At 46.6% G+C, this 25,314-nt stretch overlaps 3 protein-coding genes and 1 long non-coding RNA gene across 22 annotated transcripts in view; 2 read left to right on the top strand and 2 right to left on the bottom strand.

Annotated features, from left to right (window-relative positions):
* The window catches only part of MBTD1 (mbt domain containing 1), a 71,463-nt gene extending 67,788 nt beyond the window's left edge, over positions 1–3,675 (top strand). For 17 of the 18 annotated variants that reach the window (XM_019415731.2, XM_053893037.1, XM_053893036.1 and 14 more), the window contains one exon: positions 448–3,675. In XM_019415731.2, coding sequence (XP_019271276.1) covers positions 448–566 — 119 coding nt within the window. In that variant the 3' untranslated portion in view covers positions 567–3,675. The remainder of the gene's footprint in view (positions 1–447) is intronic. The other variant, XR_008418815.1, reaches the window with a different exon arrangement.
* A 5,746-nt stretch (positions 3,676–9,421) lies between these two features.
* Positions 9,422–13,034, bottom strand: LOC109247265 (nucleoside diphosphate kinase B). Its single transcript, XM_019415748.2, has 5 exons — positions 12,904–13,034; positions 12,506–12,634; positions 11,293–11,394; positions 10,432–10,544; positions 9,422–9,674 (listed from the first exon to the last, which is right to left on the bottom strand). The coding sequence occupies exons 2-5, from the start codon at positions 12,629–12,631 to the stop codon at positions 9,557–9,559; spliced, it is 459 nt and encodes a 152-aa protein (XP_019271293.1). The 5' UTR covers positions 12,632–12,634; positions 12,904–13,034; the 3' UTR covers positions 9,422–9,556.
* A 349-nt stretch (positions 13,035–13,383) lies between these two features.
* Positions 13,384–14,318, top strand: LOC109247268 (uncharacterized). Its single transcript, XR_002071667.2, has 2 exons — positions 13,384–13,817; positions 14,043–14,318. It is a non-coding gene; the product is annotated as an uncharacterized LOC109247268 (long non-coding RNA).
* A 2,462-nt stretch (positions 14,319–16,780) lies between these two features.
* NME1 (NME/NM23 nucleoside diphosphate kinase 1) lies at positions 16,781–23,860 on the bottom strand. 2 transcript variants are annotated; one of them, XM_019415750.2, is made up of 5 exons: positions 23,758–23,860; positions 21,621–21,764; positions 19,059–19,160; positions 17,844–17,956; positions 16,781–17,091 (listed from the first exon to the last, which is right to left on the bottom strand). In XM_019415750.2, exons 2-5 carry the CDS (start codon positions 21,744–21,746, stop codon positions 16,974–16,976), a joined length of 459 nt encoding a protein of 152 aa, XP_019271295.1. In that variant the 5' UTR covers positions 21,747–21,764; positions 23,758–23,860; the 3' UTR covers positions 16,781–16,973. The 2 variants fall into 2 exon arrangements, with proteins under 2 accessions (XP_019271295.1, XP_019271296.1); XM_019415751.2 differs by lacking the exon at positions 23,758–23,860 and adding an exon at positions 23,471–23,588.
* Between the last annotated feature and the right edge of the window lie 1,454 nt (positions 23,861–25,314).

The following is a 25,314-nucleotide window of genomic DNA, read 5'->3' as shown; positions in this document are numbered from 1 at the left end:
GAAGGTACTCCTTGGAGACGATAAGATTATATTGAAGTCATTTATTAACGTCACTTCTTTTAAATATTAGAGTTCAGAATCATGCAAGAAATGCGTCACTGTTGTATAGACATTGACATAAAAGTGAATACTTACTTATAAGAAAAATTCAAATTATTCTCATCAAATCAGCGATCACTATTAACTTGACCACTTCATTGAAGAGGTTCATTGTGCAGTGTCTAGATTACGGCATTGTTCCTTTCTGGGACTTTCTTAACTGCCAATATATTTTAAGAATTAAAGTGAATTAAAGGTTCATACTTCTGGGGGTTAGTTTTAAGAGTTACGGAAGACATGAAGAAGTCTTATTAACTGTATAAAGCTGGTGGAACCTGAAGACTGAAAGTAATCTGAATTTTCCAGAAAGGCTTAATCACATCCCCCGCATTTATCTCTCTCATGCAGTGACTACATTGCAGCTGAAGGAGGAGTTGATAGATGGAGAGGATTATAATTTCCTCCAAGGAGCGTCCGATCAGGAGAGCAATGGCTCTGCCAGCTTCTACATCAAACAGGAGCCCTGAGGCGGGCTCCGGACCCAGGGGCGGGAGGGGAGGGGTTTTACACAGGACTGATTTATAATCAACCGAGCTGTACAGCGGGGCTATTCCACTGGGACATTTTGCTAAACATAGAAAATTTCAGTTCCAGATTTTTCAGGTGGGTGGGGAAACTATTTTAGTCGTGGGGGGAAATTTTTCAATTTATAAAGATGGACAATTTTTGTGTTGTATTTGAAGCTTTTGGAAGAATTTTGTAATATTTTCCAAGTTTGGATTTATGTGCATTGTTAACAACTGAAATTCTAACTTTTTGGTAAGATTAAAGTTTAGGTAGCAGGATTGAAGGAAATGATTTAAAAGAAGGATATAATTGTAAATGCAAATGAACTGTCATTACAAATGAACCTTTTTGGTACCTGTTGGGAGATTTTGGGATTTTAGAAGTTAGGCCAGTCACATCTCCAGCTTCCTTTGCTGCAGAAATATGCAACTGAACCCCCCTCCCAGGGAGGGTTCATCACCACATAGGATCATGGAAGGGGTAATTAATTCTGCTTGTTGGCATTTTATTGCAGCCCATTTTAAATGTTTGTACAGAAATGTTTTTCATTCTGTGAAAATTTATTTGGAGTTCTATATGAAACTGGAAGAACTCTGGATACTTTTATATGTTCTCTTTTAATTAAAAAAAAAAAAAGATTAAAATTATCCTAACACTAAAGTGTTAAACTGGAATGGTTGACAAGATATACAGGATCTCAGTCTACATGTCGAGGGGTTGGGGAAAATGCAATATTGTCCGTAGTTCATTTTATTTTCCTTACTAAAGATACCCCACATGAGGGATTCTGGTCAGGCCTCTACCGTTTCCCTCCATCAGTTAGATGATACTTGGTATAACCACACCCCAAAACAGATGTTCTGCTGTATTACCAGTGGAATCAAATTCAGAGTTGTTTAAAGCCAAAAATCCGTTTAGATTTCAAAATCATTCCAGCTCTGCTTTTAACTATCCTGGATTTGTTAGAAAACTAATTTGAAAGAGAATTTAATTTTCTTAAAATTCCATATATATAAATATAAATATATATATATATAGTATGAATTGTCTTTTAATTGTATTCAAAATTAATTTTAACAATAATAACTGATTTGGACCATTTCAGACATTCCCTATTTTAAAATTCACATGGCTTCCTTTAAAAAAAGGATACAAGGGTAAATTGGTGAAAGGTTTGCTCTCTGCATTTTTCAGACCTTCTGAGTTGTGACTGAATGAGAGAGCTCTAGCGTTTACCAGTGAGGTTCATAAACTAAACTCTCAGGAATTAATTGCATCTGTTCTAGAAGTGCTTCTGGGTCTTAGCCTGGCCTCTTCAGAGTGGTAACATTGGCCATCTCCTCTGGAATATAGGTAGGGCTAATTAGAAATTAATCAAAATGATTAACCTCTAAAGTCCTTCAGCCTATGGAATGCTTTAAAAAAACGGTAATGGAAAGCCCCAGGAGACCATTTTAGGTGAGATTTTTGTTTGAATTTTAAAATGCATAGAACATTAAAAACCAGCAATTTATTTTCTAAAATATTGCTCTACTTTTGGGAATAAATAGCATTGGTAATACGCACAGGTTTACCTCATTCTATGCAAGAGGGGTTAATAACATAAGGTTTTGTAGTTGCTACTGGAAGTAAAATTTGTTACTTTATAGTGTAAGAATGTATGGAATCGCATGTCAACATTTCTTAATACTGACTCTTTAGGGGCATAAATGCAGATCATATCAACGCCAGGTTGATTCTCACGTGTCAAATATATGTGAATTCAGCTGTTAAGTTACTGGATATTTATCTTAAACAACCTTACTGAGAGGGACCTACTGTAAATGTGACATCCTCACACTTCCCAAATCTTTAACTTAAAGAATCTTCCCATAAACTTAAAGCCTGGAAGACTTCCAAAGCAGGGCTTACCACGACCTTCGTTCTCAGGCTCTGGTTCCATGACACGTGACAGGGGCACAGGAAGCAGCTGCATGGTGCGCTTTGCCAGTACCTTGGGCTTTGGGGCTCTGCAGGGACCTGAGAAACCCAGGAGGGATTTGATTTGGAGCCTGGTAATGAGTTGTGTACAATGCTCATTTGTAGCCAGGTCCTGTAAGCTTCCAATTATATAGCAAAACCAGGCTCTGAGTGTTTTCGAATTTCCCACCTGTTCGCCAAGTGTTTCCTGTCTTGACCCCGTGACCAACAGCTAAAGGTTGGCAAGGACTTCCTAGCAGCCTAAACACAATCTGAAGCCCTCCTCATCATTCAGGCTCTAACTCCTGCCGCTGATAAACAGGAAATAAGTCAGTGCAGAGGAGATTGGTGTCTTAGCCATAACTCCAGTCGTACAACCCAATAGCCCCATTCTCTTTTACGGTTCAAAATGTACTGCTGACCTTGGGTTTGCTTTCATTTTTTTCCTGTTAGGATTATTTGGGGATTTTTGGTAGTTTAAACTCTTTTAACCTTTTCCTTGCTGTGTATGAGGAAAGCTAAAGCTGTTATCAACAACTTCTACGGATACTAACACGGGTTTTCAGTGTTTGTTTGTTTTTATTATATTAATTTTGCGTGATGTGAATACCCTCTCCCATCAATATTTGTATTATGGTGCTATATATTTGGTAATGATCCTTTACTATTGGGAAGGGATTTTAAAAATACTGTGATTAAACTGGGTTGCTTCCTTTGATTTTCATATTTTAAATAAAGCCACAGTCATTTATACAAAAGAAAAGCATCTGTCCCTGGGCAAATCTTTTGAGGACAGAGGTCAAAGTAAACTGCATAAGGTTTTTACATCATTTCTGTATGTATTTGATATATAGATCAATATCTGTACAAATTTAATCTTTTATTTTCTTGGTAACTTGTGATCATTGAGAAAGTGTTTGAGACTTTCTCAGGAAGTGTATATAATGGCGTGAAAAATTCCTTCAGAGAAACTTATGTTCCTTTCATTTTTACCAAACTGCAAATTTTCAGCATGGATGTGAAAAGCATTAAAATTATAACTTTGTGTACAAGATGAAAATAATTCACTAAATTTGCCCTTTTTTACACAAAATAAAATGTTAAAGTTGAGTCGTATCGGAGCGGTTCTTTAATACGCTTTAGTCTTTGAAGGGTGTCATTTTTTTATTCAAAGTACTTAGTGCCTTCTGTAAGCAATCACAGGTCTCTGAGAGAGTCAGGTCAGTTCCTTCCTCCCAGAACCTGTGCCCCTTGTGGGAAAGCAAGCACATGAGTGAGGAAGAATCTGCTGGTAGCTGACAAGGGAGGAACAGAATATGGATGGATATGTGGATGTGGCTGCATTTGAGCCAGGATTTCATAGAAAGGTAAATGGCAAAAGCACGGCATGGGCAGAGGGGAGTGCGACCGCCGGCAGGGAGGTTTCGTCACTTTAGAACATGCTGTTTCAGCCTCGGCATGCTTGCTAGAGGACTTTTTTTTTTTTTTTTCATTTTTTATTATTTTTTAGTCTTAACATTTATTTATTTTTGAGAGACAGAATGAGACAGAATGTGAGTGGGGGAGGGGCAGAGAGAGAGGGAGACAACAGAATCTGAACCAGGTTCCAGGCTCTGAGCTGTCAGCACAGAGCCCGACACAGGGCCCAAACCCATGAACGGTGAGATCATGACGTGAGCCAAAGTCAGACACTTAACTGCCTGAGCCACCCAGGTGCCCCATGGGGGACTTTTTTCTAAGCTCCCTTAACCTCAACAGCAGACAGAATTCCTAGGCTGTATATAAATTATCCCAGCTAGAGCACTATCAGCAATAACCAAAGTATGGAAAGAGCCCAAATGTCCCATCGATGGATGAATGGATAAAGATGTGGTATATATACAATGTAATATTACTCGGCAATCAAAAAGAATGAAATCTTGCCATTTGCAACTAAGTGGATGGAACTAGAGGGTATTATGCTAGGCGAAATTAGAGAGACAAATATAACTTCACTCCTATGAAGACTTCAAGATACAAAACAGATGAACATAAGGAAAGCAAAAATATAAAAACAGAGGGGGACAAAAAAAGAGATACAAATACGGAGAACAAACGGTTACTGGAGGGGTTGTGGGAGGGGGGGTGGGCTAAATGGGCAAGGGGCATTAAGGAATCTACTGAATCATTGTTGCACTATATGCTAACTAGCTTGGATATAAATTTTTTTAAAAATCAATTAAAAAAAATTAAAAATTATCCCAGCTAGCTCTTGTTGTTTACATGAAGAGGAAATGCAAGACACCCTCCTTTACCAACAGTCTCTTTGGTAAGTTACTCAACATTTACTAAAAAAGCTGCAGAGAATTTTATGGATGTAAGATAATGGATTGAGTCTCTTCCCGGGTTAATTTCATCATCACACTTTAGAAATATAGAACACATTCCAAGAAAAACAGTATCTGCTTTCTACCTTAAATGGCTTGAATAGTTGCCTAGTACATGGGAATTCCCAGCTTGGCTCTCATTTACAGTCCCATGAGCTTTAACATATATATATTATTCTTTAAGCCTCTTAGGAAACTAGTTTTCTGGTGTGCTTTATGCCCAGCATATGCATTAAGAGTAACAAGTGTTTCCCAGAAATAAGTAACTTTTTAGCCCTGTGTTGTTTACCCAGCCTTGTGAGATCAGGGAGAACAGTAAAGGATTTCCTCTTACAGACTTGCTGAGGCTGGCGTAACCCTCTTTGGCCGGTCTCACAAGCAGGCCAAATAGGGTTTGCCTATTGACAAAAAGCAAATAACCCTGTAAAAAAGTAATGCATTTTAAAGAAGAAACACAGATGGCTAACAGACACATGAAAAGATGCTCATCATCCCTTACCATCAGGGAAATACAAATCAAAACTACGATGAGATATCACCTTACACCTGTCAGAATGGCCAAAATCAAAAACATAAGAAACAAGTGTTGGCGAAGATGCGGAGAAAAAGGAACCCTCATGCGCTGGTGGGGATGCAAACTGGTGCAGCCACTGAACACAGTATGGAGGCTCCTCAAGGTTAAAACTAGAACCACCTCTCCCTCTCTCTGTCTCTCAAATAAACTTAAAAAACAAAAAGCTACACTACCATCCAGCAATCACACTACTGGGTATTTACCCAAAGAATACAAAAACACTAATTCAAAGGGATACACGCACCGTTATTTATTGCGGCATTATTTAGAATTGCCAAACTATGGAAGCAGCCCAAGTGTCCATCCATAGATAAATGGGTAAAGAAAATACAGTGTATATATAAATACAATGGAGTATTATTCAGCCATAAAAATAAAAAAGGGCCGCCTGGGTGGCTGAGTCAGTTAAGCATCTCTTGATTTCGGCTCAGGTCATGATGTCACGGTTTGTGGGATTGAGCCCCGCGTCGGACTCTGTGCTGACGGTGTGGAGCCTGCTTGGGATTCTCTCTGTTCCTCTTCCGCTTGTGTGTGCTCTCTCTCAAAATAAATAAACTTTAAAAATAAATTAATAGGGGCACCTAGGCGGCTCAGTTAAGTGTCTGACTTCAGCTCAGGTCATAATCTCACAGTTTATGGGTTTGAGCCCCATGTCGGGCTCTGTACTGACAGCTCAGAGCCTGGAGCCTGCTTAGGATTCTGTCTCCCTCTCTCTCTGCCCCTCCTCTGCTCACACACACACTCTCTCTAAAATGAACATTTAAAAAATGTTTTTTAATTTAAAAATAAATAAAAATAATAAAACACTATAAAAAATAATGGGAGGTGCCTGGGTGGCCTAGTTGGTTAAGTATCTGACTCTTGATTTTGGCTCAAGTCATGATCTCATGGTTTGTGGGATCAAGCCCTGCATCAGGCTCTGTGCTGACAGCTCAGATTCTCACTCCCACTCTCTCTCTCTCTCTCTCACTTTAAAAATAAATAAAAAGCATGAAATCTTGCCATTTGCAACAACATGGATAGAGCAGAGTATAATGCTAAGTGAAATAAATCTGAGAAAGATAAATACCACGATTGCACTCAATGTGGAATTTAAAAAACAAGCAAAGGAGGGAAAATAGAGACAAACCAGGAAGCAGACTCAACTCTGGACAACAACTGACCGTTACCAGAGGGGAGGTGGGTGGGGGCACGAGGGAACCAAGGGGTGGAGATTAAAGAACATATTATGATGAAAAAAATAAAGCATTTTGGTTTTTTAAAGGTTTTATATACATATATATGTGTGTATATATATATATGTATATATATTTTAGAGAGAGGGCAAGCAAGTAGGGGAGAGGGAGAGAATCTTTTTTTTTTTTTTAATTTTTTTTTTTTTTAACGTTTATTTATTTTTGAGACAGAGAGAGACAGAGCATGAACGGGGGAGGGTCAGAGAGAGGGAGACACAGAATCAGAAGCAGGCTCCAGGCTCTGAGCCGTCAGCACAGAGCCCGACCCGGGGCTCGAACTCACGGACCTCGAGATCATGACCTGAGCCGAAGTCGGCGGCTTAACCGACTGAGCCACCCAGGCGCCCCAAGGGAGAGAATCTTAAGCAGGCTCCACACTCACAGAGCCCGATGTGGGGCTTGAATCCCATGACCCTGGGATCGTGACCTAAGCCAAAAAACAAGAGTCGGACATTCAACCGAGCCACCCAGGGCCCCTAAAGTAACGCATTTTAAACAATGCGTGTAATACACGTTCAAATAAAAGTTGTACTGAAATCATAAAAGGTTCTGAAGGAGTTAACTGCTTTCACACACCTAGCTGGTATATAGGATTTACCCTCACCACAGTCCACCTTTTCTCATTCACTACCAAAGTAAGTCCTTAAGTCCACACCGTAAAGTCCACAGCTTTCCCCACTCCAAATTTGACTCCAGTTACCCTCCAACCTTATAATTTTCTGGAGTCACTTGGAAGGAAAACTAGGTAAAGCAGAGTGGCCAAGAGCGTGGGGTCCGAATCCAGCTGCCGGCACTGAAACCTTACTCCTTTACTGGTTAAGTCTGTAATCTGGCTCCGTTTCCTCAGTCGTAAAGTGAGGATACCAACCTCCTAAGAGTTGTGAAGACTGTAAATAAACTGATGGATGTAAAGTTGTTAGAACAGCCTTCACACAAAATAAGCCCATAATTAACTGCTGCTGCTAATCCAAGTACCTCAGCCCGTGTGCAGAGGGATCACCGGGGGACACATTAAAATGCTGAACCTCGGGGGGCGCCTGGGTGGCTCAGTGGGTTAAGCGGCCGACTTCGGCTCAGGTCATGATCTCGTGGTCCGTGAGTTCGAGCCCCGCGTCGGGCTCTGTGCTGACCGCTCAGAGCCCGGAGCCTGTTTCAGATTCTGTGTCTCCCTCTCTCTCACCCTCCCCCATTCATGCTCTGTCTCTCTCTGTCTCAAAAATAAATAAACGTTAAAAAAAAAATTAAAAAAAAAAAATGCTGAACCTCGGGACTGTCCCATCTGTAACTTTAATAATCAAACTTCTACTTAATGTAGTGAGAGCACGTAGCGTATATAAACATTAAATGTGACACTGAAAAATAATTTAGAAAATGTTGAACTCGTTGACTTGTAACATTTTTTGCACCAAACTGTCAATGTATTTTTGTCATTGTTTTCTAGTCTAGCAATATGCATTTAAAAAAGTAACAATGGGGCACCTGGGTGGCCCAGTCTGTCAGGCATCCAACTCCGGCTCAGGTCATGACCTCACGGTTCGCACGTTCAAACCCCACGTCGGGCTCTGTGCTGACAGCTCAGAGCCTGGAGCCTGCTTCAGATTCTGTGTCTCCCTCTCTCTCTGACCCTCCCCTGCTCATGCTCTCTCACTCTCTCTCAAAAAGAATACAGAAAAATAATTTTTTTAATTTTTTTTTAATCTTTATTTTTGAGAGAGAGAGAGAAACAGAGTGCGAGCAGGGCAGGGGCAGAGAGAGAGGGGACACAGAATCCGAAGCAGGCTCCAGGCTTCGAGCTGTCAGCACAGAACCTGACGCGGGGCTCAAATTCACGAAAGTGAGCTCATGACCTGAGCCGAAGTCAGAAAGAAGCTTAACCGACTGAGCCACCCTGGCGCCCCGAGGGGAAAAAAAAATTTTCTTAAATAATACGGAGTCTTTTATATGCAAGTCGCATATCAACTTTCACCAGTTGCCTAACAGAACATAGCTATTCATAAACCCACATATTCCTGTAACCTCCAATTTTTTTTTTTTTAAGGTTTTATTTATTTTTGAGACAGATAGAGACAGAGCATGAACGGGGGAGGGCAGACAGAGAGGGAGACACAGAATCGGAAGCAGGCTCCAGGCTCTGAGCCGTCAGCCCAGAGCCCGACGCGGGGCTCGAACTCACGGACCGCGAGATCGTGACCTGAGCCGAAGTCGGACGCTCAACCGACTGAGCCACCCAGGTGCCCCACATTCTTTTACACCTGCATTGCAGGGGCATCATCCTCCTCTTACAGATGTCCTTAGACTTCCATTTCTTCAGACATAACTCGCCCAGTTTTCAGTCAACAAAGATGTAACTCTGGACTTGACTGGTCCGCGTTTCACCCTTGGCGAGTTTCAACAAATTCTGTGTACGGAAACCCACCTTTTTCTACATCCTCTAAGGCAGCTGCGATACTTATTTTCATTATTTCCTTTTCAGTTTCCGTACTCACACAACCAGTGCCACACTTGTCCTCGTCCGCCTCACTACTTTCCCTCCTAGAGTCTACAAGTGCACCCAGATGCTGACAAGGGGCAGACCGTTCTTCCACCGCAAGTAGGATCATTTGCTTCTGGATAATGCTATGAAAGCCAAGGGACCAAGTCACTTCTTCCAGTTTGGCATCAAGTAAGCACAGGAGGCTGCACCAGTTTCCGAGGGCTTTATTAGTAAGTTTTAGAAAAGAAAGATTGATTCTCTGGCTTCCAAGTCAGTGGAATGCAGAGCAGTGTCCGGGGACGCATCAGGGGGTGCCGAAGGGGACTGATGCTCCATCCACCTTTTATTCGTAGATCCAGTCAAAAGCACAAGGCTTGTAGTCAACCAATTCTTCAGGCTTAAACCACAGGCTGATTTCTTTCTCTGCACTTTTTACTGAATCACTGCCATGAATGATGTTCCTGAGAGAGACAACAATCACTGGCTACCACATTTTAGAGTGCAAAAGTCTGTTCGCGGCTGAAGCAAAGGATGGTCGCTGCAGACCTTTCCCGCCAAACTGCCACCTGAAGCAGGAGACCCAAGGCATTTCCTCTTAAAAGCAACTATAAAATTCTAAGAGTACTGGATCAAAAGCATCCCGTGGATCAGCTCTGTTATGCTCCCGCTTCCAAAACGAGTGTTTGTACCCCAAGACTGCTGTGCCACAAAACATTACTTCTCTCATTTTGAAAAACAGGGAGAACCAGACCGAGAACCAGACGAGATGGGATACATTCACCATCGGGGGCCATTTCTGTTGCATTTTCTTACAACACTAATTTGCAAAGCTCCGCCAAGACATTCACACGCCCAACCCCTCTATTCCACTTGGATCTTAAACTCTGTAAGGTTTTTGCCCAGATTTTATACAGCAAGGGAACCAAAGGGTTAAATGACACGCCTACAGACACAGCACCGCACAGAGCAGAGGCTCTTTGGCTGTGTCCCCTGAGACCTACCACATGCAGCTCCCTTCTGTGAAGTTTTGGTTAAAATTTTAAGTAGCCCAGGGGGAAGTAACTCTTTAAGGGAGCTTTCATCCAGTGATCATTACCACCTAATTTTAAAAGTTCAAGCCTTCCTAAAATTGGGATATGCCCCAAATGGTTTGTACCCACCCCCCACCCTTTTTAAGTGGCTTTGAGGACACATCATTGGCGCCCCCTCGGGACTCACCTGCCAACTTGAATGCAGAAGTCCCCACGGATGGTGCCGGGCTTAGAATCTGCTGGGTTGGTCTCCCCAAGCATCACTCGCCCCGTCTTTACCACGTTCAGTCCCTCCCAGACCTGGACAGGAGGGAAAAGGAACTGCATCAGATCTGTCCTTTGGGGCCACCGGGAACAAACACTCAGCCCTGCCTGATGGCACACTTCAATCAGACCAGTCAGTGACATGGCCAACCAGCCGGCCCCAGCAGACAGCAGGGGCCGGTGTAAGGTGCTTGCACTCCATCCCGGGCACGCTGCGAGGAGACAGAGAAACCACCTACCCAACCCAGGAACTTCCCAGCCTGAGAGGAAGGCTAACAGGACTGAAGGCCCTTCTGCAGCCACAAACACGGACAAGAAACGGTGACGGAAGGGTGGAGAAAAGTGATCAGACTGGAACAGGGGCAGTGGGATGGGCATCAGACTCTTAGCACGGGACACTAGGTTTGCATGAAAACAAAAAGTGCATTGCAGGGAAGAGCAGAAACAAAGCCATCCTCAGAGAACAGGAAGGAGGTGCACTTTCTCCACGACTCTGCGCCTCCTTATTGTACCCCCTGTTCTCTTCCTTCCCAACTGGACACAAATGTCACAGGAGGAAATCGACTGCTCTATTTCTAGCACTGGATTAGACAACTTTTTCCCCTTGCTTTTGCCTCCCAAGCTCCTAGCAGCTCTGTCGACTGAGTAACTCCAGCAGGCTCCGTTTGTAAAACAAGGCATTTGGAGTAGCTGGGGCCGATGTCTAAAAAGACACACGGGCACTGTGCAAGCCCAGTCCTGTACCAGCCCTTATTTTCCTCCATACCCCCCCAAAAGCACTTGCCATGGCCACAACCGGCCCGGAACTCATGTACTTCACCAGCCCAGGGAAGAACGGGCGGTCCTTCAGGTCAATGTAGTGCTGCTTCAGGAGTTCCTCCGAGGCCTGGCATTGAACAGGAGGTTGCAGTTAGGAAGTAAACTGGAGAGGCTCAAGTATGGATCCATCCCATCCCCAGAACCCCCCATTCAAAGGACGGCTTTTCTAGAAGTCCAGTTATATGTTAACCCGCATTCATATGTAAGTGTGTATACATGTATGCAATATGTGTGCATATATATATATATACACATACATATACGCATATACATACATGTGTATAGATATATACACGTATATCTATAAAATAATTATCCTCTCCAAACCCTGACACTCTTTTAGTAGAAAGACTGTTCAGATCATGAAGATACCCTCATAATGTCCCTGGCATTAGGGATGGTACAACCCTAAAGAGTAGGTGATTTGAAAATCTAGATGTGGGGGGCACCTGGGTGGCTCAGTCGGTTAAGCCGCGACTTCGGCTCAGGTCATGATCTCGCAGTCCGTGGGTTCAAGCCCGCGTCAGGCTCTGTGCTGACCGCTCAGAGCCTGGAGCCTGTTTCAGATTCTGTGTCTCCCTCTCTCTCTGCCCCTCCCCTGTTCATGCTCTGTCTCTCTCTGTCTCAAAAATGAATAAATGTTAAAAAAAAAAAAATTTTTTTTTTTAGAAAAAGAAAATCTAGATGTGGAGGGTCTGCCGTTGAAGGAAATACGCCAGAGAGAGGTCCGTTCCCAGTGTCCTTGTAAACATTTCAGATGTTAACCGAGAACGTTCTATTCTTCCCAGATGGGTCTGGTTAAGATTTCAATACTTATCCCTTAAGGTCCAGATCTGTGCCCCCACCTGTGGCGTGGAAGTGACAGGCACTGCCCTAAGCTGGAGGGAGCCGGCTGCGGGAGGGCTCCCCCCGCCACCGCCCCCCCCCCGGGCACTTGCAGCCTCACCCCCCACACACACACTTGCAGCCCACGGGGGCCGGGGCATAGGCCCGGGCGGGGGCGGGCTTCCCCCGCAGGCAGCGAGCCCGGGCAGGCGACACGTCACCTCCGCTTAACCTTGCGGAGGGCGCCGGGGCTCGCGGGCCTCGGGGCTGGGCTCGGGCGGCTGTGTCGCCGCGGAGGCGAGGGCCACGGCGGGGAGCGGAAGCAGGAGCACCCCGGCGGCGCGCCGCGTTACCTGCAGGAACTTCATGGCCACGAGGCGGAAGCCCTTCTGCTCGAAGCGCTTGATGATCTCGCCCACCAGGCCGCGCTGCACGCCGTCCGGCTTGACGGCGATGAACGTGCGCTCCTGGTGGGCCATGGCCTGCGGGCGACAAGGGCGGCTCAGGGCCCGGCGGCCGCGCGGACAAGGGACGCAGCCCGCGCCTCCCCCCACCCCGCGGGCGCCCCGGCCCCTCCGCCCGCTCCGCGGGGACACGCGCCTCCCGGCCGCCGCCGCCCCGCCGGAAGGGACCCGGCACCGGGCCTGGGGAGGAGGGGGGAGAGGAGCGGGGGGGGGGGGGGGGGGGGGGGCGAGCGCGCCTGCGGGGAGGGGCCGGGGGGCGACAGGGGAGCGCGCCCGCGGCGTCTTACCGGGAAGCTGGCTGCGCTGCGGGGCGGGAGGCGCGACGTGGAGCTGGCAGCGGGGTCGGGAGCCGCTCGGGGGGAGGGCCCTGCGACGGCCACACCCCGGACGCCCCGCCGCCCAACCCGCGAGGCCGCCGGGGCCCGGGGCCCCTGTCCACGCCCCGGGCTCGCCCGCAGTGGGTGGGGTCTCCGGAGCGGGAAGTGGCTTCTCCACCCGGGTGTCCCGCGGCCGGGGCGCAGCTACGCACGTCCAGTCCGCACCCTCCCTTCGGTACCTGTTGCCGCCACACACGCGGGCACGTGCGCGCGCACACGCACACACACTGTGTACCTTCTGCCGACACACACACACACACACACACACACACACACACACACACACACGCACACACACTCCGGTCAGGTTCTCCAGTTCAGCCTGAGACCTACCCCTGACAAGATTCTCGAGTGTCTTACAGCAGACCTGTCATGTTTGCGGAGGGCTCTCCACCCTTGGGGGGGCTCCCAGGTCCCTGGGGAGGCGGCGGGCCCCTCCTCTCGGCCCTTCCAGACCCCCATCCAGCAGCGCTTGTACCCCGAGATGGTGAGAGCCCTGTATCTGTCTGTCTCCCTTCAGGACAGTGAGCTGATCAAGAGGAGCCCTATGTCCTCACCCTAGTGCTCCTGGCACTGCACTGACAAGCTGTACCTGCTAGATTGAAACTGGGCTTCAACTACCTCCATTTTGACCTCAAACTCGCTAATTGATTAAATTCTTCCTTTTAGTTTCCCTCTTCACTCAGACAGAAAACCCTGCAGGCAAGCATCCCGCGATGGAAACAAACCACCCCCTCAAGCAACAAGAACTGCCCTGAGCCAGCAAGACCAGGGTGACTGACTGCAAGACAGTGAGTGATTTGACCTTCGCTGCTCACTTGTGGGTACGCACCAACCTTTGTCCCACGTAAGCTTTATGTGAACCTAGAAGCAGGGCTGAATCGGTTAAGGGTCCAACTCTTGGTCTCTGCTCAGGTCTTGATCTCAGGGCCGTGAGTCTGAGCCCCACACTGGGCTCCACGCTGTGTGTGGATGCTTTAAAAACAAAAAAGCAATGAATGGGGTGCCTGGGTGGCTCGGTCAGTTAAGCCTCTGCTTCTTGATTTCAGCCCAAGTCGTGATCTCCTGTTCATCAGATCGAGCCCCACTGCCAGCTCTGTGCTAACAGCGTGGAGGCCGCTTGGGATTCTCTCTCTGCCCCTCCCGCACTCCCTCTGTCTCAAAACAAATAAACTTCTAAAAAATGTTTAAAAGAACAAAAGCAAACAAAAAGCAAAACAACATAAGACCTGGAAGGTATTTTCAGTCCTTTGGAGACAGTCTTTGAGAGGGTCCACTGTCTTCCTGGTGGTGGCCTCCCTGGAATAAACCCCATTCTTGTTTCACCATGACTCCCCTCTGCCTTTGGGTTGTGTGGAACCTGGTCTGAATGGGCCCCTCCGAGCTGGGTGCCTTTGCACCCGTGAGTCCTGACTGCAAGGCGACAGACAGTCCAGCCCTGTTACACCTTGCTGGCTTCCCAAACTTCTGGTCGCAGAGCATGAACACACAGCCCTCATTCTGGAGAAGAGACGACTAGTGTTCCCTGTGGCTTCGAGGCCAAGCCCTAATTTGGACTTCTTTTTCGGAGTTATCCAATGTCAACTGTGGGAAGGAGGCTGGGAATCTCACCGGACAATTCTCTGGAGAGCTGTTTGCCCCTTTGGCCCCGTCACTAATACCTCCCTGCAGGGGCAGCCTTCTGCTCACTTTTCTGTCCTTCCTGCAAAGACTGCCCTTAACTGGGCGAGGTGTGACCCCTGACCCTGCCTCACGACACATATACTCATTCCCCAAAGGGCTGGCACTTCATCTCACTCCCCCCAAAACAAACAGGCCAGGCTTTGCGTGCAACAGAAATGCCTCTAGTCCTCAGCTGGACGAGAAAACAGTAGCCCCTCGTGGAGGAAATCCTCCCACGAAGTATGCAAAGGTCAACTCTCATTGCGCACTTTAAATAATCTTAGTTTTGTCAGGGATGCCCCAGGGAAACTGGGAGGACACGGAAGCCCCCATCCCAACTCCCCTCCTCCCTACTCTCTACCAAAGCCAGGGCACAGGCAAAATACCAAGAAAGAAAAGCCGCTCAAGTTTGTGGCAAAAGTCATAGTCCCCAACATCTGTTCTCACTTGCCTCCTTCTCAGAGAATTTCTGAGTATTCTCCAAGCACAAGGTCGCCCAAATAAAAACCAAATAAAAAAGGTTCCACTTTCTCTTACAGGGAGACACTTGCCCGTGACTAAGTTCTGGCCAATGAGATGGGGCGGGGAGCAAAGGGGGTAAATCCAGGATTACCCTCTTGAAAGAACGCTCCACTCCCTTTCCCAACTTGCTGTTAGGCATGGGTGGTAACCCACGTTACGTTGGTTAGAAGGAAAGGAGTCACCGGACCCCCTCAAGGCTCATAACCTCACCATCACTGCCTCCACTTAGCTATGTGGACTTTCTGGGCTTTTTACAGCTTTACTGAGGTATAACTGACAAATAAAACTTGTATGTAGTTAAGGTATACGATTTGATGTTTCAATTTACATCTAGCGTGATATCACCACAATGAAGCTAATGAACGTTATCGATCACTTCACATAGTTACCATTTCTCTTTATTTTTGTGTGGTGAGCACACTTAAGATCTACCCTCCTCGCAAATTTCAAGTATACATACAGTATTGTGAACTATAGTCACAATGCTGTCCATTTTTAATAAAAGGGTAAGTAAGTCCCAGGGCGCCTAGGTGGCTCAGTGGGTTAAGCGTCGACTTTCGGTCCCAGCTCTGGTCATAATCTCATGGTTTCTGAGTTCAAGCCCTGCACTGGGCTCTGTGCTGACAGTGCAGAGCCTGCTTGGGATCCTGTCTCCTCCCCTCTCTTTCTCTAAAAAATAAAAAATAAACTTTAAATAAATAAACATTAAAAAAAAAAGGTAAGTAAATTTCCAGCTTGCCCATTAAAGCAACCAAATCAGTGCCCTAACAAATCAAAGCTACTTACAAGATTTTACCTTTTTTAAAAAAATTTTTTTAAGTTTCAGGGTGCCTGGGTGGCTCAGCCAGTTGGGCGTCCCTTCGGCTCAGGGCACGATCTTGCAGCCTGTGAGTTCAAGCCCCACGTCAGGCTCTGCACTGACAGCTCAGAGCCTGGAGCCTACTTCAGATTCTGTCTTCCCTCCCCCACTCACACTGTCTCTCTCCCTCAAAAATAAAATAAAAACATAAAAAGTTAAAAAAAATTTTTTTAAGTTTTATTTGAGAGAGCATACACACGAGTGGGGGAGGGGCAGGGAGGAGAGACAGAATCCCAAGCAGGCTCCACACCATCAGCACAGAGCCCCATGCAGGGCTTGAACTCACAAACTGTGAGATCAGGACCTGAGCCGAGACCAACAGTCAGACGCTTAACTGACTGTGCCACCCAGGCGCCCCTCGCCTGCTTCTTTTAAGGTCATCCCAGGGACCCAGGCCCACTGTCCACACAGCCTTTCTGTTTTGGAGTAGTTACAACTTCTCACACTCCCCATCCATTGAGTCCCTGAGAGCTTCTCAAGAGCAGAAAGGCTTTTATTTCCAATGAATCCTCTGCAGATCCTAGCAGATCCTTCCTGGATGGCTGCTGACTGGCTCAGTGTCAAAAGTGGATGGGATACAGGGTGAAGAGAGGGACAGGGAAAGAGAGAGAGAGAGAGAGATCTCTCAGGCCAATAAAAATATTTTATATAGTATTTACACTATTAGCTCAGTTATCCAGAGTACGTGAAAAGGAAAAAAGAATCCAAAGCAGTAAGGCGATACAAAGTAACCAACTCCATGGATCCTATACTGGGATGAGATATTTTAATCTGATGGTGGTACATAATACTGTTCAGGGAGCACTCCCAGCTCCAGGAGTTCCCCTCCGCATTACAAGGAAGTTCTCAAAAATAACCGGATTTGCTAGAGGCTGGCCCCCTGCTCACGGGAGGGAGAGGGGCTGGAACGGGCAGAGCATTGAGGTCTGCTCTCTCGTCACTCGTAGATCCAGTTCTGAGCACAGCTCTTGTAATCCACCAGCTCTTCAGGCTGAAACCACAAGCCAATCTCCTTCTCCGCACTTTCCACGGAATCACTGCCATGGATGATGTTCCTGGAAGGGGGAAGAGATGGCCACGTTACCGAGACCCAAAGGATTAAACTGCCCAGGAGCTCCCCCTGACACCCACTGCCAGACAGCTCGCAGCCACTGCAGCAGAAAGAACCAAAGCTCCGTGTACATTAGTTCGTGTTAAAAGAAAAAGCCCACAGCTGCAGTTAAGGTCAGGATGAAGGATGCCCTCCCCATATCTGGCCCTCCTAGCAACACTGATGCCAGCAGTGAACGGGCTCCGGCCAACAAGGTATGCTGTCCCAGGCCCTACCCTCTCGAGAGAGGCACAACCACAGTGATGTCGATGGCCGGTGGCAGGGAGCTCACCAGGCCAGACTCCAAATTCAGAGGGAGAAACACAATGAACTTATTTTAAATTCATCTGCATATGGCATCATGTCCATCCCAGACTCAGGAACCCAAATGTTTTTTTTTATTATTATTATTTTAAAGTAGGCTTCATACCCAGTGCAAAACCTAACATGGGGCTTGAACTCACGACTGTGAGATCAAGACCTGAGCTGAGATCAAGAGTTGGACACTTAACTGACTAAGCCACCCAGGTGCCCACCCCCGCCTTTTTAAAAGATTTTTTTAAAGTAATCTCTGCACCCAACATGGGGCTCCAACTTACAACCCCAAGATCAAGAGTCACATGTTCTACCAACTGAGCCAGCCGGGTACCCGAGGAACCCACATTCTCGTGTCACCTAACTCAGATTTTGGAAGAAGGCAAAAGCACCAACTCTCACCTGCCAACTTGGATGCAAAAGTCTCCACGGATGGTCCCGGGCTTGGAGTCCGCAGGGTTGGTCTCTCCCAGCATCACCCGGCCTGTCTTCACCACATTCAGCCCCTCCCAGACCTCCAAGGATAAAAGAACAAATGGTCAAGGAAGAAAACCAATCTCAGCAGAAAATCTGAAAACTATTAATTCAAAACAAGAAAACAAAAAAGCCCCCTTAACATTGAAGAAACGTTTATGGAGCATCTGCTTATCCCAACAACGGGAATACCAGTCTCCCTGCCTCCACTCCTGCCTTTCTATAATCCCTTCTGAACAGAGCAGTCTCTAAAAATGCCCAGTGTAAAACCTCCCAGGCATTCGTCCCAGAGCCCATGAAGTACATGGCCGACACAGCCCTGCCTGATCTGGCCCCTGCCCGTATCTTTGAACTCATGTCATCTGACCTTCTCTTCTACCCACCAGGCTTCAGCCACCCCAACCTTCCTTCTGTCCTTCAAGAGCCCAGGCCCTCTGCACATGCTGTTTTCCTGCTGAGAATGCTCTTCAGTGTGATTTTGTGTACGTCTGGCTCCTTCTCACTCAGATCTCAGCTTGAAAAGCATGTTCCTTGACCACCCAATCTAAAGCGGTCACTTGTCACATCATCCTATTTCATTCTGTGCAAATCACTGATCACTAGCTAATAGATATACATATATATATATATATGAATATAAATAAATATACATACACATGTATATGTGTATATATATATATATGTATATATATATATATATATATATGTATATATGTTTCTTCATTATGTGCCCATCTTCCCCTTCAAGATGTATAGGCAAGGAAAGCTATGAAAATAAGTTCCTGTGTTGTCTCATTCATGACTATATCCCCAGCGTCTGGAAGAGAGTGTGGCACAATGAGGACAACCCATATACACTGCAATAAACAAGAGACAATCTGCCTCCCTCCAGAAGTGCAGAATCAGGCAGACTCTGCCGATCGCTCCCAGCTTTGAGTCGCGATGAGTCTTCAGTTCAGCAAACAAATGTATTTTGTGTTTGGTGGGTCAGAGAGCCAACTCACATCCTAACTGTCCAATCCTCCCAGCCCCCACTCCCTCTGTATTAAGTGAGGACTTGGTGTCAGAGGCGAGAATCACAGCGCACACTCTTGGCTCCCAACTGAGTCATTCGCGTCAATGCCCCCACACGTGGGCACTCACCATGGCAACCACAGGCCCTGATTGCATGTACTTCACCAGGCCGGCAAAGAATGGACGGTCCTTCAGGTCAATGTAGTGTTCCTTGAGAAGGTCTTCGGAAGCCTATTTCACGGAACAGAGGATGAGAACTGACCCTCAAACTATCTAAGGATCAGCCATCTAGTTATTTCCCACTCGCTGCTGTTTGAAACGTGAGCTCGTAGCGCACTGATTCTGTTACAAACCAAACCTTTCCCAACACTACCAGAGGGGAGCTGTGCCAGAGACTAAAAGTGCGTCAGCTTTGTACCAATGTCCCCCCTACTGGCCTTGGCTGATCAGAACAGAACCACAGAACATTAGAATTGAATCCAGCCATCCCAACTCAGACAGGAAAACTAACAATACAATGAATTTCCATTCATTGAGAGCAAGCCTCAACTAAAACGTGAAAAGGAAGTCAGGGTTGGGGGGGTCTTGGCAATGGATGAGAAGCAAATTGAACCCGGCCACTTCTCAGGGATACTTCAGATTTATTCAGAAGATGAAGGCGGGTATGGCAACTATGCGATTTCCACACAAACCACTCAAAAGAGCGTGACATCTGGGGCCCCTGGGTGGCTCAGATGGTTAAGCGTCTGACTGCTGGTATGAGCTCAGGTCATGATCTTGCGGTTTCATGGGTTGGAGCCCCACGTCTGGCTCTGCGTTGGCAGCATGGAGCCTGCTTGGGATTCTCTCTCTCTCTCTGTCTCTCTCTCTCTCTGCCCCTCCCCTGCTAGCGCTGTCTCTCTCTCAAAATAAATAAATAAAACTTTAAAAAAAAGGGAGGGGAAAAAGATGACATCTAGCAATAAATAATTTTGATGAAGAAGGAACTAGAAACTGTCACACTGCCAAGGACGGTATGTGGGACCAAATCAAATTAGCTGGGGAGGAAACCACCTGCCTAGCAATCCCGACTCACCCAGCTGTGTTCTCTCTTTGCCACTGCGCACACACTTGTTCAGGGTCTAACAAGGACCCTTAGTTTTCCCAGTTCTGTAGGACTGCATTGTGGAGGGCACACTGCAGGGATACCCACAAGCGTGGACATCTGCTGCCAAAAAGCACATTCAGAACATCCTGCCGCTCAGCCTCTGGTTGATACTTACTTGCCAAAGTAAAATCACACAGCCGCATGATCACGCCATGTTAGCAATTCACCCTCTCCCACCAACCCCCAATCCAAATGGAAGACTGGTAGGGGTAGCCTCCGGACACACTGACTTGACCTTCCCTTACCAGAACACTCTTTTAATTCTAGTCATTGCTTCTGATTATCTTTAATCTGCAGAACAGATTACAGCGTGGTTTGTTTTTTTTTTTCTGGAGGAGGGGACATCAGGTCTTTCCTCCTCCAAGTCACCTATAAACAACCCTAGACTCAAGGCAGTCATCCCTCGACCCATTCTTCACCAAGCCCACACCCTGGATGGGAACTTGGTATAACAGGAAAAATGCACACACTTAGGAGTCAGAGAGACCCGGGTTAAAATCTTCCCTGCATCACTGACTGCATGCCTTCAGATTCATTACTTAACCTCTCCAAGCCCCAGGTTCCAACGACCACAGGCATAGAGATAAGTACACCTCTGGGTCATCGTGAGGGCTACAGAAAACACATGCGTCCAGCACATGTGATCAACAATACTGTTCATTTCGCTTTACCTTCAAAACCTAATTTAATATGCAAACTCTCTGGAAAGCAGTACTGACCCGATACCCGGCACTAACGACTCCATCACGTACCCCCCTCTGCATTAACACCCATCTACCCCCCCCCCACCCCGCCCCTTACACTAAAGCGGTTTTCCCAAAACACCACGCGGGAACTACACTGCAAACCAAATTCCATTTAAAATGCACCAGCAGAGTCCAAAGATGACTCTAGTGCTGGGAAAAAAGACTGTCCCCTAATTTATCTGCTCTGAGAATTTGAATTCTCATTTCCCAGGCCTGTCTGAAAAAGGGTTCTTGGCCAATTAATTCTTTTCATTTTTCCGGAATACTGCTTGGCAGGTGTGTTGCAAATGCGTCTGTTCTCTACTGTTTTCGGGGGGGCTCCCCCAAGACCAAAACCACAGCTTTCCCCCCAACATCCCCTGATGGCGCCTAATATATGCTACACACTAAGTGGGCGGTAAGTAAGGACAGAAAGATTTCCTTGCTGACAAACAACCTGCCTCAGAGAGGGAGGTGGGGGAGGGGAGAAGCTCTCTGAAATAATCTGCTCAAGAAGTTCAAGACCAGGAGCTCAAACATGCCCAGGGCTTTGAGTCAGAAATCACAGTGCTGCGGTAACATATGGAACTCTGCATTGCTAAAGGGAAAGGGAGGCTATTTCCAAAGTCCCAGTAATTGGTTTGTTGCAAGACTCAGCCACAACGCCAGCCACCGAGTTGTTTCCAGGTCTCAGGACATCTGTGTTCACCCTTCGTGGGGAAGACTACAAAGGAGGGGAAGGGAGAATCCGAGAGGCTAACGTACAACGTTGCCCTGTACTCCGAGAGAACAGAAATATGAAGAATGAAGTCCACTTACCTGAATTAATTTCATAGCAACGAGGCGGAATCCCTTTTGCTCAAAACGCTTGATGATCTCTCCCACGAGGCCACGCTGGACCCCATCAGGCTTGATGGCAATGAAGGTGCGTTCGCTGTTGGCCATGGTCCTGAGGATAGACAGCTGCAGGGATGAAACAGCACTGAATATCCTGCCTACATCATTATCCTTCTCAAGCGGATTACCCCATAAAGCTGGTTTATATCTGTCAAGCCAACTCCAAAAGTCTCTTTGGTAAAAAAAAAAATGCGTTCACCACAAGTGCCGCACTGAAAATACTCTAGAAGAGCACACGTATAAAAAATGTTCCTAAAGGGGGCACCTGAGTCAGTCAGGCTCAGGTCATGATCTCAGTTTCATAAGTTCGAGTCCCACATCAGGTTGTCTGCTCACCACGTGGAGCCTGCTTGGGATTCTCCCTCTCTCTCTGCTCCTCGTCCCGTCATTTGCACTCTGTCTCTCTCAAAATAAATTAAAAAGAGAGGGGCCTGGGTCGTTCAGTCGGTTGAGCGCCAACTTTGGTGCAGCTCATGATCTCACAGTTCATAAGTTCAAGCCCCTTGTCTGGCTCTGTGCTGACTGCTCAGAGACTGGAGCCTCCTTCAGGTTCCGTCTCCCTCTCTCTCTGCCCCTCCCTACTCATTCTCTCTCTCTCTCTCAAGAATAAAATAAATGTAAAAAAAAAGGACATTTTGTTAAAAAAAAAAAGTACCTAAAGGAAAAAAGAACTTTCCCTAAAAGAAAAAACAAAGAAACCCAAAAACCCAATTCCTCCTCAGTGCCCTTAATTCTGAACTAATATCCCAGGATGGGGGAGCGTGCAAAAGCAGGGACCATATAATTTCTATGGCATTTGACTTAATAAGCTTCCATTAAGCATCTATTTTGTATCCAACACTGTGGCAGAACTAAGGTAGGGGATGTTAAAAAAAAAAGGAAGAAGACATTTTGTGAATAATCCAGAGAAGGGAAACTAGAGGGATAAAGTGGTGTCAGGCAAAAAGCAGAATGAAACGGTCTGACCTACTACCACAGTCATGGTATTAGGACTGAAAGGGGGTTTAGAGATTATTTCATTGGAATCCCTTTCATTTTACGAACGAGAAAACAAATCTAGGGCACCAGAATGAAGGCCAAATTCCCAATTTCCCGATGCAATTTATGCTCCATCATAAGACATCATGAAGATTCTGACAAACCAGTAAAAGGTGGATCTTGAGAGAACTAGGGCCACGTGAAATGGGACATCGTGCAGGAAAGAGGCCTAGAGAATGTCTATCCCAGACCTCGCCTTTTACAGAGAAGACTGGGCTCATGACCTGCTCTGTCTACCCAAGATGAGAATGGAGGAGGCCCCTGACCTTGAAAGACAATCCCTAATGTGGATCGCCACACCACCTCCTGGCTCTCTCTTCCTGTACTTTAACCTCTTATTACAGCACCTTAACATATTTGAATTTTCTGTTTGTGGGTCTGTCTCCCCACTGGTCTGCGGCCTGTATACACGTATGGTTTACTGCTGTGTCTGTCCCTGGCACCTAGCCTCCTGGCCCAGCACTCAATAAGAGCAAAGAAAATATCTTAAATGGTAATCACCCTGCACCTCCGAGAAAAAGAGACAAAGCCCAAAGGCTGGCGGAGAACTCCCAATGGAAGCTCGAGACAGGCAGAGATTCCACAGGAGAAAATGGGGGTAAGGAGCCAAAATACTCCTTATACCCATACGGTGAATTCCTATAAATTCGGAGAATTTACGGAGAAACCCAGACACACACCCGTCATTCATTCATTCATTCATTCATTCATTCATTCATTCAGCAAGAACTTACTGAGCCCCAACTCCGTGCCCAGCACTGCACGCGACACAGACAAATAAGGCACAATCCCAGTCGTCGCGGCCCGATGTTCGGAAAGGTAGCCTCGGACAAAGGCGAGTCCACGTGGCGTGGGACCTGCGCTGACAGGTCTGCACCTGTCCACCGGCGCTGCCCCGCCCTTCCCTCCCAACCGATCCCTCTGGCCACCTCTCAGAGCCGGACTCATCCGACCCCTTGGCCTCCCCCGACCCCGACCCCACTGATCTCCCCCTCCTCTCAGGACCCAGAACCCATCTCACCCCTCCAGATGCTCGAGCTGCAACTCCGGCTGGGGAAGCCGGCACCGGAAACACGCCCCGGCCCCACGTGGTTCCTGGCGCCGGCAGGCGCGGAACGCTTCTTTCCGGCTCGGCTGCCGGGGAGTCCGTTTTGGCAGAACACCACTCGCCCACGCTTCCTCTGGAGGGTCGGGTGTCATTCTAAGGAGCAACGTTCCGACGTTTAACTTCCGGCACTGCTTTTTCTTGCTTTTCCGGCATGCTGCTTTTTTTTTTTTTTTTTTTTTTTTTTTTTTTTAAGATTCTGTGACTCACTTCCTTCGTTCTGGAGTCACTTGGCTTCCCGAGAGGTGGCGCTCCCACTTTGCATGAAGTCTGAACGGGCACCTGACTTAGAAGTAGACATGTCTTTCTCACTTTACATTTACTCACTTTTTCCAGCCTATCAAGCACTGCATTATTAATTGAGTACCTACTATGTGCCAGGCACTACTCCACGGCCTGGGGGCATGACAGTAAACCCTCTAAGGAGCTTCTGGCGGGGTAGGGAGTGAGGGACAAAGAATAAACAAATAAGCAAATTGATGTGTAATACTTTGCATTATGTTAGCGCTGTTAAGAAAAAGTAGGGCAAGGGAGAAAGATTGAAGGAGTGGACTATCTTAAAAGGTTGGTTGGGGAAAATGTCTCCGAGGAAGTGACAATGGAATAGAGCTGCATGAAGTGAGGGAACAAGCCTAGTGATTATCTGACAGCAGAGTATCGCAGTGCGCATCCAGTAATAGAAAATGCCATTGGAGGGGCGACTGGGTGACTCAGTCCCTTGAGCCTCCAGCTCTTGATTTAGACTCAGACTCTGGTTTTGATCTTAGGTTAGTGAGTTCCAGCTCCAAGTCTGGCTCTGTGCTGACAGTGCAAAGCCTGCTTGGGATTCTCTCTCTCTCAGAGAATGAATACATAAACTTTAAATTAAAACCACAATGAAATATCACTACACACCTATCCTAATGGCTAAAAAATAAAAAAATAGTAAGAGTGCCCCACTGGCCTAGTGGGTAGAGCATGACATTCTTGATAATCGCTGTGGTGAGACTGTGAGTTTGAGACCCGCATTGGGTATAGCGTTTACTTTAAAAAAGAAAAAGAAATAGTGAAAATGCTGTCCAGGAGGTGGAGAAACTGGACCTACTCATATATTGCTGGTGGGAATGTAAAATGAATGGTATGGCCATTCTAGAAAAGTTTGGCAGTTTCTTATAAAACTAGGCACTTACCGCATGATCCAATAATTGCACTCTTGGCTGTTTATCCCTGAGAAATTAAAGATTTTTGTTCTGTTTACACAGAAACCTGTATTTAAATGTTCCTAGCAGCTTTATTTGTAATAGCCAAGGACTAGACACAACCCAAATGTCCATCAAGTGAAAGCTTAAACAAACTACAGTCCATCCATACCCTGGAACACTACTCAATAATAAAAAAAGGAAAAAAGAAAAAGAAACAACTATTGACACACAGCAATTTGGCTAGATCTCAAGAGAGATTATGCTAAGTGAAAAAAAAAGCCAATCACAAAAG

The sequence above is a fragment of the Panthera pardus genome, unplaced genomic scaffold (genome assembly GCF_024362965.1).
Source record: "Panthera pardus isolate Hobbes unplaced genomic scaffold, ASM2436296v1 HiC_scaffold_3, whole genome shotgun sequence".
NCBI lineage: Eukaryota > Metazoa > Chordata > Mammalia > Carnivora > Felidae > Panthera > Panthera pardus.
This window is presented reverse-complemented; position numbering and strand designations above follow the sequence as displayed.